The sequence below is a fragment of the Anopheles gambiae genome, chromosome 2 (assembly GCF_943734735.2).
Source record: "Anopheles gambiae chromosome 2, idAnoGambNW_F1_1, whole genome shotgun sequence".
NCBI lineage: Eukaryota > Metazoa > Arthropoda > Insecta > Diptera > Culicidae > Anopheles > Anopheles gambiae.
Genome location: NC_064601.1, coordinates 45489102 through 45500459, shown reverse-complemented (window position 1 = coordinate 45500459; position 11358 = coordinate 45489102). Strand labels below are relative to the sequence as shown.

At 42.5% G+C, this 11358-nt stretch overlaps 1 protein-coding gene across 1 annotated transcript in view; it reads right to left on the bottom strand.

Moving 5' to 3' along the window:
• Window positions 1-3358: 3358 nt before the first annotated feature.
• LOC1278759 (uncharacterized) overlaps window positions 3359-11358 on the bottom strand; it is a 55919-nt gene continuing 47919 nt past the window's right edge. Inside the window, exons 3-4 of the mRNA XM_061644309.1 lie at window positions 6003-6714; window positions 3359-5191 (exon numbers count right to left, since the gene is read on the bottom strand). Coding sequence (XP_061500293.1) covers window positions 4149-5191; window positions 6003-6714 — 1755 coding nt within the window. The 3' untranslated portion in view covers window positions 3359-4148. The remainder of the gene's footprint in view (window positions 5192-6002; window positions 6715-11358) is intronic.

Here is an 11358-nt window from a genome sequence, read left to right as displayed (position 1 = left end):
TTCTGCTGCCCAACCCATTAGCTAATGATTGCACAATGCTACGGGATGCTGTTCAAGCAGTGCAACTACACGCAAAAACTGTACCGAAGAGCACGTGGCAGGAGCTTTTGCCGTTGACCTACAGCGCTGGCTGATGAAATGTACTTCCGGAGAAACTATAAACTGGTCCGATTCAAGAATGATTGGGTGTGTGTGTGTGTGCGTGAGGGTGTGTTAGACAACTTGTATGTTCAATGAAATTCGTCATGTTTTTAAACGGAAATCAACCGGCAATGGGATAGTGTATGCCTACGGCCTGTACCATTCCAAGGTAAGTGAAACACACACCCACACACTGCTTCATCGCAGCATAATCCTCCTCCCCTTGCAGTCACATCGATCAATCTCGGCTGTTATTTGTGTTTTGTGTACTTCTCTTCCCTTTGCCCTTCATACATTGATCTGCCGGCCCATGTTTGACTACGGGTGTGCGTGCATGTGTGTTCACTGTGTCTGTATCGATCCATGGTGGTGCTGGTTGCGTTTGCTGGTTGCCCGTTCGTGGAAGGTTAAATTGTTTGAAACTTCAGCCCAGCAAAGCATCATTTGTCGTGGGGGAAGGGGGAGAAGAGTGGTTCATTTTATAGAGCATAAACAACGCAACAAATCTACTTTTTGGCAGAACGTGTGACACAACCGTTCTACCTAGCTGCCGAGATCCATGGTCGCGGGTGCCGAGAACCATGCCAAAGGAAAAAAATACACGGGAAAACGGAAGCAATCGACTTTCTTGCTGAGCTGTTAGCCTGACCTGCCAGGAGCAATGGGCCATCCATCGTCAACTTCCAGCCTGAACTTTTTTTTGGGCTTCCCACGGGCTGCGTCTCCGGGGGGAAGGTAAGAGTAAAAGTGTAAAAAATGTCTTACCTTCCCCTTGGGGATAGGTACGTGAGATTGCGAAACAATCGTGAACCGTGTATGCAACACTATGCACCTTTTACTTTGTTTTGCTGTGTATTACTGTGTATTACGCATACATACGTGTGTGTGTGTGTGTCTGTGTCTTGTGCAAGAACCTATCCTAATAAAGTCGACATAAGCGTCGCACTGAGCCTGCTAAAATATACAGTATTAAGCGAGCATTCCACCCAGCCACCAGCCACCACCACCACCACAGGAAGGTGGGTTGCTTAGCCCTCCCAGCCTGGGCTGTGGCGTTGGCCTGGATTTGGTTTATTCTGTATCTGTCAGTAGTTTTATACATCCACACTCACACACTCACCTGGCTGTGGTATGTGGAATTTGCCTTAAAATCTATTTACCGTTTGTTTGTAGGGTATTGGTTTTTTTCTTCTTCTTTGTTGTTATGAGGGAGCAGCACTAGCCCCTTCACCCCTTAGCCCATACATACAGAGTGTCATTTAGTCATCGCCACCGTTTAATTTGACCCCGTTCGACGTCAGCCTCGGCGTCCGGATGATATCGGTTCGGATTGTGCCTACTTCACACCGAAGCCATCCCACTTGGGGCACGTGGGACTCTCACCGTTTTGTGTCCTTCATACCGCTTAGAAAATTGACTATAACTTGTTTTCTTTTTACTCCCCGCTTTCTCCTCCCTTTTTTTTGGAACGTCCACCTTCGAGATTTCCTTCTACTTTTGGGTCTGTGTGTGTTTACGGTTATATGAAGCAAATCCGCCACTTCTCATCGTGCTGCATTTGTTTCTCTGTTTTGCATGTGTTTGTGTGTGTGGGTGAGTGTATGTGTGTATATAGGCGTGGTTTTTAAATACTTTTCACTTAATGTTTCCTTTACCGGTGAGCTGGTGAATCGATACCGTGAGAAGTATCAGCTAGGCTTTAGGTTGTGTGATTTAGATTATGCTCATATATGCTGCTTCAATCTTAAACGCGTAGTTGCTTACACAGCGGCACAGCGGCACAGCGGTTGGCTGGTATCGTTGGTTGATAGATGTCACGCACGGGTGAAGTCATCGACATCGATCAATGGTTCTGGCCGTTCGTTTTGTCGTCTGAAGGCAGTTGCCGGCTTGAATTTTACCTCATTCCCTACCGGAAGCATTCCCAACCTAGACCGTGCGCTTCTTCCCGTTCTTAGCTTTACTCTACTCGCGAGCTAAATGTTCTATTAAGTCCATAATCAACCATAAAACGATACAGTCAACACAACCAGTAACGGTTTAAACGTACTACAATGTGCTTGCTTCGCCTACCGAAACATGAAAGAGTGCAGTTGTTATTTTTTGTTAAATTAATTCTCCAGAAAACCTATGCTGGGAACGAATGGCGCCGGTATTGTGTTTTTATCTTCTTCTTCTTCCTTCCTTCCTTCCTTCCTCATACGTCGGTGGTGGCAGCCCGTTTAGCTCACTTTCGCGTCCCTTTGGCCTTCCGCCAGTATATAAGATATTGTCATTTTCTATTGCTTATATGTTTTCATAGAAAACTTACGTTAACATTTCACTGTCCGGCGCTTCATCATCGACGTCCCACGCGTTCTGTAACGTGGCTGGTAAGCTTTTGTCACGAAACGTACCAGGAAATAGTGTATGGAAATTTGGACAGAACTGGGCAAGCTAACCATAAAACACTAAAGATGAACAACAAAAAAAAAACAAAAACGGGGGACATTTACGCTGTTTTGTTTGCAGTACCATCCCCAACGATACATTCAGCTGCCCGCACATCTCCCATCCCATCTGGTCTTGGTGCTACGCGTCGTGTTATCTTCGCTATTAAAAAACGTCTTTAAAATGTTTATTATTATTGTCATAATTTTGTTTGTCTTTTGTTTTGTGCATTAGAGATTATAAGACTACCGTGTGCGTGGGATGCCGCTTCCGGTGGAAGGAAAAATTCAAGCGTCCCTCCGGGGGAGAATCAACAACTGCATTGGTGTGTTTTTGAGCATGTGCGTGTGTCGAAAGGGAGCCGCTAGTGAACGTTTGCACCTTTCTGATCATGTTGCAAACTGCTCGCAACGATTGGAATCGTGACTTTCGCCACCAGTTTGATATGTTAGCTTGGTGTGCGGTTAAACAGGGTGGTGGTTTTGCTCAGTGTAGCTGCCTTAACAGCAATGGGTATCGTCCGCCGAACGGGTAAGCCAACCGCGCTGCGCTGCTGTGTAATGAGATTATGTTCCATTTGCCTTATTTGATAACGATCTTCACCTGCCGCTGGGTTTTACTTTTGTGTTCTTCCCAAAATTTGTAGAATAGTTTTGGGATGGTAATTGCATAAGTGCCATTATTTAACATTTTGTATTGATTTTCTTTTGTTAGCATTTGTTTGTATCTATCCTTCTTCTTTTGGTTTTGCTTTGCTTTTATATCGATTCTTCGTATAATTTTTCCATTTTTTGTTGTTGTTTTCATTCGACACTTTACTTCCGTGAGCATCATTTCCTTTCTCCCACTATCGGTTTTTCATCTTCCTCGTCCTCTCTTCAGTAAATATATATTGTCTTCGTCTTCTACTTGTATTTGCATTTTCTTTCTTTTTTGTTTTGTTTTGTTTGTGGTTTTTGTATCAGTGTCTGTCACCGTTCGCAACGCACTTTACGGCGAAAGGATGGAGCTGACAGTCATAGAAACCGTCCATCCTTTCCATCGTCCTTGGGACCTGTATCTGTTCGCGGTCCGTGGTGCTGTGCGGTGCATTCCCCCGCGTCCCAAAACCCCATCCCAGCGCGATCACACTCGATCGATAGCAACTCATCGTCAGCCCTAGTCTTTGGCGAGAACAGAAACAGTTGCCAGAAACCGGATGATAAGACCCCGGGTGCGATCTACCGTGAGGACGCACCAGAGCGTCCTGTCAGCGTAAACCTCGCTGCCAGTCGGGAAAGTCGTAGCACAAGCAAATACGTGAAAATGGATGGGCATAAGAGAGAGAGAAATAGAGAAATATGGATAGAAGTTTAAAATTGGAACACTATGAATGATTGAATGATAGGAATGAAAGAATGAGCAAACCATTTCCGTTTTTAAATGCGACACATTGCTATGTCGACTGTTGCTTCTTTTTCTCGTTTGAAACAATTTGTGCGCTAAACTGAAACTAAAACTAAACCGTAAGAGAGAGAGAGATAGACAGAGTAAGCAGACTAGGTGAAGGGGAGACAGAGTTTTTTAGATCTCGATTCTTAAGGCATCGGCTGGTGATTCAGTAGATTGTTGTTGACATGGCTGCTGGTGCGACGTTTCGGTGGTGCACTGAGTCGCCGATCCGTGATCGCTACGAACGGCAAACGCTGACGCTTCAACCGTCCGTAGCCAGCGCCACCTACCGGTTGGGGCGATGCGACACGATGATACACGAACTGGCCGGCCCGGGACGATAGCTTGTAGTTGGGATGGTGTCCATCGACCGGATGACCACCACCACCGCTCGCGATGGTTGGCCGACCGTACAGCAGGTGCGATCCGGCACCGCCACCATCGTCAAAGTCGTCATGATCGCCGCCGTGCTTCTTGTCGTAGATGATGTGGATGCCCTCGCCGGGCAGTGCGTTTGAGTGTATCGTCGAGGACTGGATCGTTTCCTGGATGTAGTTGCGCTGCAGGCCCTGGGCCTTCGCCTGATTCGGTCGCTGCTCCTCGAACAGGTCCTCCTCCATCCAGTGCGGATTTTTCCTACGATGGTACTTGCGCTCCCGATGCTTGTGCACGCTGTAGTCGGACAACGGTGCGATCGTGCCCTCGAGCAGATCGATCAGCTGCTTGTTGCGCCGGTTGTACTTCTTGATGTACGGTGGGATGTTGTCCGGTTTCGTTTCCGTCTTGAGCGAGGTCATCACCTTGTCGAAGTTGGGCCACTTCTCCTGGCTGCTGTGCCCGTTCAGGTGCGCCATGATGTCGTCGTTCGTTTCGAGCTTGTTCGAGTTTTCGTAGTAGTTGATCTGGCCCTGGTAGTCCGGCTTCAGGTCCTGCATTTTCTTCCAGCGCTCCCGCTCGCGCTCCAACATTTTGCGGCGGTAGTAGTCGTGGTGAAAGTTGTGGTACGGCTGATGGTACAGCCCGCCCCGGTGGTGGTGAGTGTGCTTGAAGTTCTTGTGCTTCTTGTACAGCTTCAGCCGGTACGATTTGGCCTTCTTTTCCATCTGCTCGAACAGTTCGTTTTCACCGTTGTCCGAATCGGTGCCCGCTGCCGGACTCGCGGTTGTTTTGCGTGTTGCGATATTATTGTCTGGAAAGGAAAAGGTGTCACATTAAGGTAAATTGTGTAGAAAAAAGTGTAATGAAGAAAACGTGAAATCAAATTCTTTGAACAATCATTTGGAAAGTCTTTACACTAACGAAGAAGTTCCAAATCGCTTAATTTGTTAATTATTCTATGTAAGCTGTACAGCCGATCCCCTAGATACGGCTGTATTTGGGACCGACAACAAGTTCCAAATAAAGATGAAAATCGAAAAAGCCTTATGTCGAATATCAGTTAATATAAAGCTTATAACCTTAAACAGTTAATATAAAGCTTATAGTCAAAGAATTTATGATATAGTGAATTTTATTTAAAAAATGTTCGCTGATTCCAGATTGAGTAGTTGAGGAATCTTCATAGATGTGTATGAATGGCTATCAATAAATAATTAAACAATAAATACATCAATTTCTTCTAAATGACAGCTTTAAACTGCCAAAATCTAAATTCTATCTGCAAATTCGAGGAGGCCGTATCTCAGTAGTCGCCCGTACTGCTTTTTTTTCTAAAAGATATGGTACGTCTGTTGTAGGTGTTAAGTGAAGTTTCGTGGAAGATTTTAATTGATCATCAGGTTCAAGCTCCACAAACTCCCTAAAGCATTTAATATTGCACGAAAGATGTGTGCTCGTGCATAGATGAATTCATTATAAAAACGAAATACCACAGCGAATCCACGGAAAGTGAACAAATCATACCTTTGTAGAGCTTTGATAGATAGATTTTTTTTTCTATTTTGTTTTTAGGATCTCCTTCATGTTGTATGTAATATACGCTTCGTTGATTAGCCACTTACCATTATCTTCCAGAATTTTTCGCGCCAAATCATCACTCTTTACCCCTTGCTGGTCACCGGCATTAGCGGCATTAGCAAGAAGGTATGCCCCATCGATCGAGTTCAAAAAGTCGATGCTGTTGCTGAGCAGTGCCGCATCCGTGTCGGTACGGGACGAGCGTTCATCCTGCCCGTCGGCGGGCCTCGGATCCTTCGCCAGGAAGCGACTCCGCTCGACCGCATTGTCATCTTCCGACTCGACCTCTCCTCCATTGCCACCGTCCTCGTCGTCACCGTTCGCTTCCTCCTGGAGGCGACTTCTTAACCCTTCACCGAGCCGTCCCAACGCGCCCTCACCGAACCCATTCTCGTCGTCGAGCGTCAGCTCGGGCAGCTCCTTTTCACCCTTTGCTGACAGCTGCCGGTCGGGCTCACCGTCACGTTGGCGTGGTGTATTGCGAAATTCATTAAATGGATTTGCCTCATTTACATTGGTACCGCCACCGGATCGCGGCCCGTTCGCCATGGTCATGCTCATGATGTTGGAGAAGTTATAAATATCCGCTTCATCTGGTGCTAGTGCGATGAAATTTTCCTCCCCGCCGTCGTCGCTGAGGCCCGGTGCTCCGATAGGTCCGCCCAGACCCGATTCTTCTGCGTTGGTGGCCGGTCCGTACCCATTCTCGTCTTCGCTGTTCTCTCGCCGGTGTCGATGTTTGGCCTGTTGCTGATCCTGCATGTAGACGGGTAAAAACAAGGAAGGAAAAGTAAATGAATGGCTTTCGTAAGAAAGGAGATTATTCACAAAAGTCATCGCGAAAGTGTTCGGAGTGTACATTGTGTACATGCGGCAATTAATTTGGTGTTCGGTCACAACTGCCAAGCACGGGCGGGGAATACTTGTTTCCTGGAAAGTTGGAAATAAATTAAAAAGATTCCACAAAACAACGGTTAGCACAGCCTTCCAAGGAAGGTGGGATGGAGTGAAACGGCACCGAAATCAATCACGGCATTGTTTTAAAACGCACCTCTGCCGCTTACTGGCTGGTTTGGCCAGACTGTTCGGGACCCATTAGTCAAATATTTTCAAACACGGGTAGTCCTCAGCCCATTCTTGCGAGGGTCGTTGCTGTGCCGAACGTGCTATTAATTTAGCAGGCGCGGGCAGGCGCCATCGCTGTTGGCGCTAAAGTTAGTTTTAATTAATTTAATTTTTGGGCCTGGTAGGTACTGCCACCGTCTCACCCTGCGGCGCGTAGGTGCGTGGTTAACAGTTTGTGCGGGGAGGCAGTGAACCGCGAGCCAGAAGCAATTTCAATCCCTCGATTCTATTGATTGAGTTGATTGTTGCGTAGGTTTTGGATTTATAGTGAGCAGCCAATGAGGTAGGATTGACTTGCTAAATAAGATCTGTACGTTTGGATTGGAACAGGTATAATTATTTTAGCAATAAATAGCGTCCCATCAATTTCAAAAAGGGAACTTTTTTCGCATTGCGATTACTTTCGCTGACTAAATTTGACAACAAGCATTTGGCAAACTAATTATTCAATCATAGCGATGATTAGTCATGTTTTGACAAGAAAAACTTCATAGTTTCACACTATAAATAGAGTTAATTTAATTATATTTTTGATTGTTAGTGTTTCATAAACCGTGTTTTATTATTATGTAGGTATAACGAGAACATATTTTTTAGTGAAATTATTTACTGGCCTCTTATATGTATGTAAATATTCAAATGTAAATCTATCATGCCTCTGGTATTTGAAAATCCTTTCCGGCTTATATCTGATATAGGTTCAGTTCCAACCATTTCTATTCATCACTTTTTATATCTATACATATCTTCTATGGTTTATTGTTTATGGAAATGACATACAACATAACCACAACAAAGTTTCACTAAATTTAGCATTATCCGCTGAAAATAGATAAACTTTTGCATTGATTGTTGATTTTATGTTTTGGTTGATATGTATTCTGGCCTGGAATCCCTAACCAACATACAAAAATATGTTGGTGCATCCAGTTTGGATATATTGGTTGCAGAACATCGTACGTTCTAATGAATGAACAAGTGTTTTGGTTATCAATCCCACTATGTAGAAAGCTTGGTTTTAGTTCATTAAATGTATATACGTCTAGATCTAGATTTACAACAAAAAAAAACACCTTGAAAGATCCAAGGCAATACACTGATATTAGTATGCACAAAGTTATACCTAAGTTTATGTAACATTTTTTATTGATTGTATGAATAAGATAACATTATTTATGGGACAAAACGTAAAAACTCATTCCATTACATACATCAAGTTCAACAAGTTCTTAAAAATAATTGGTTGTGCTTGTGTAAAAACAAACATTTCGTCACTAATATTTTTCGTTTTACAAATAGGATTCGAGAATATATTAGTTTTAGTGTTTTTTTTTCTCTTGTTCAATTGATTTATAACTGAAACATCACCTAAAAATATGAATTTATGAAACATAATAAAAACAACCCATTATGCGTTTCGAAATACTTATATTTAGCTTATGGAGAAAGCGTTACTTCACGAGCCAGATTTTATGAACTGCTACGAAACCGCAACGAGTATGCGCCCCAAAAATACATTTTCAGGCTTGCCTGCCACCGGCTTGTAGCGACCGCTGGGTACGCACACATAAAGTAGCATATTTTATGGATGGAGCAAAAATCACCGCACCATTATGGAATACAATCCGCAAATTCCGTTCCATCCCGTCGCTGGCCATCAAAGCGGACGCCGACCGTACGGACCAGTATGTTCATTGCGTCCACTTACACAAACTCCCACACTGACCGCATAAATGTGACACAGGTTCCGGCGAAACTGTGCGAGCAAATCGTAGCGCAATGGCGGTCCGTCGTGGGACCCACATATACAAAGATTCTTCCAATTCCCCGAGACATGCTGCGGCGAATGATCATCGATTTTTATTTGTGCTCTTATCACAGATGAAAAATCTGCTTTCAATTTTCCTTATCATGCTGTTCATCCGGTCGTTTCCAAGCTCGCCTTGTGGATGATTACTCTTCGAGCCGTCCCATTTGCCTTGCCACCATTCCCATCATCATCATCAGCATCATCATCGCTGGCTGCAGATTAAGTGGGCAAGTTATGTGCGTACAAATTTTGCTTATCCTTCTCAATTTCCGTCACCATCCGGTGTGGGTTCGTTTTAACAACGATTGAAATTTATAAACCGAACCAATGCAGTAGGAAGCAACTGTCAGGCGGATTGTCGTTCATTGTCGGTGAATTACAATAGAATGGCTTCATAAACTCTGTTTAACTTCCCAATTCTCACCACGTAAAACGTTGACAGGCGCGTGCACGTCTGTGTCTGTGTGTGCATGAGTTTGCTTTCGTTGTTCATTTTTGTAAGCCTTAACTTGTGCTAGACATTACAATGCTGTAGTACTTGATATGAGAAAGGTAGCGAGTAACGGGGTGACAAAAGATAAACTCCCCTGTTGGCTCGTGTTGCTAAAGCAAACTTTACGCTTCAATTGTAACGATGCTTTTTTGTTATTGTTGAACAATCAATGATGAATATGAATCCGTTGAAATTATACTGCCCCTTGTGGTAATGCAGAAGAGAGACGGTAACAAATCGCTCGAATTATTTCAAGAAGAAAATGGTAAATATGAGACATAATAGCGAGTAAGTATTTTGCTATTGTTTGTTTCAGTTTTAAGTTTAATATTGAGTACATTCAATGAAGTAAGTGTGAAATATTTTTTTAAAGAAAGATTTTCGGGTGATTCTAAAGATACCACTACTATTTGTTATGACTGCCATAACTAAACATTCTATCTGATTAATTAAACATTACGCTCGTGAAAACTGTCATATTAATTATTTATTATTTTAACTTTTGCCTTATGATTACTACACTAATACTACTGTTGTAACTGGCAGTGACTCTAGACACTATGTTTATATACAAATTAGACAACAAATTAGTCAAATTGAGCTTAAAATGGTCTTTATGTTGTCTATGTAGCATGTGCCATGTAGGGTGATGGCAATAAATGGGATTCGACATTACATTAAACGACTCCTTGCGAGTGATCATAAAAAAATGCATAGGAAAGGTAGCTGAGATGAAGATGAAGATTTAATGAGAATAATTAAAAAATTTGGAGAAATACAATTGATGAAAGACGGTATACGGGAATCCCCATCCGGAAGTAAAGATGGAAATCAAGAAATCAACAAGATTATCACTAAATCGATACCGTCATTTATCAACGTCCAAAGTGAAACAGCTCATATCCAATACAATGGACTGCAAAGAACTTGCGAATATTTCTAACTTAACATGCGTTTTGGGATGACATGCTTGCAATATACTAGGCAATATATAAGAGTCGCGGTCTGTTGCCTCCCTTGGAGAGGAAATTTTAATATGCCTGAGTACCGCACGCGATGTTTATTGCTTGGGCTGCAATCTCTTGAACATCGCTGAAAAGTTGCACAAAGTGTGTTTGTAGCCAAGCTGTTTAGACATGAGATTGAGGCGCATGAGTTGCTAAAAATATTCCCATTTGTGCGTAAATGGTAGCTAGAACTCGTGGTAGCTAGTAAAAGAAAGCTAGAACTCATAGACAACGTACATGTCTGCAAAATGATTATAGATTATATAGTAAACTAGGATTTTAGACTCGAACGATTCCGGTAATAGACAAGTAGCTTTAACATATAGCATTAAAGGACAATGGTCACAGTTTATGTAGTACTACACTCATAAATTGTCGAAATAAATAATATAAGACAACTAAAATAACCGAGTCTACAAACAATAAAAAATCGTATAAAAACATGTTAAAAATGGAGTCGAGAAATATTCGGCACAAAATCGATTGTAAATAGAGGGGCGTACAAAGGCTAACATCAATACAAAAAAGAGAATATCATCAAAGAAAGAAAATCGTACGAAGTGATTGTAACACCAAGCACTAGCAAAGTGAGTATGGATAAGCGTACGGGTTCTATGAACCCTTCTACAAACACAGAGACAGAAGGCGACAGTATTATGGAGACGACAGTCATAAAAAAAGGAAAACAAAAGTTAGATCCAAAAAAGCTAAATCAGAAGAGTCAAACCAATAAGCTATCTATTTAACACATATATAATAACGGAAACTTACTATCATATCATATAGATAAGCGGATTACACAATCATTAACACTATTTGATGTTACAATATTACAATTCTCGATGACTGGCCATCAACGTAATAAAAAACAAACAAACAAACAAACAAACACTATTTGATCAGAATTTGGCGACAAAACAAGACTATTTAATTCAAACATTGAAACATGAACATAACATAAATGT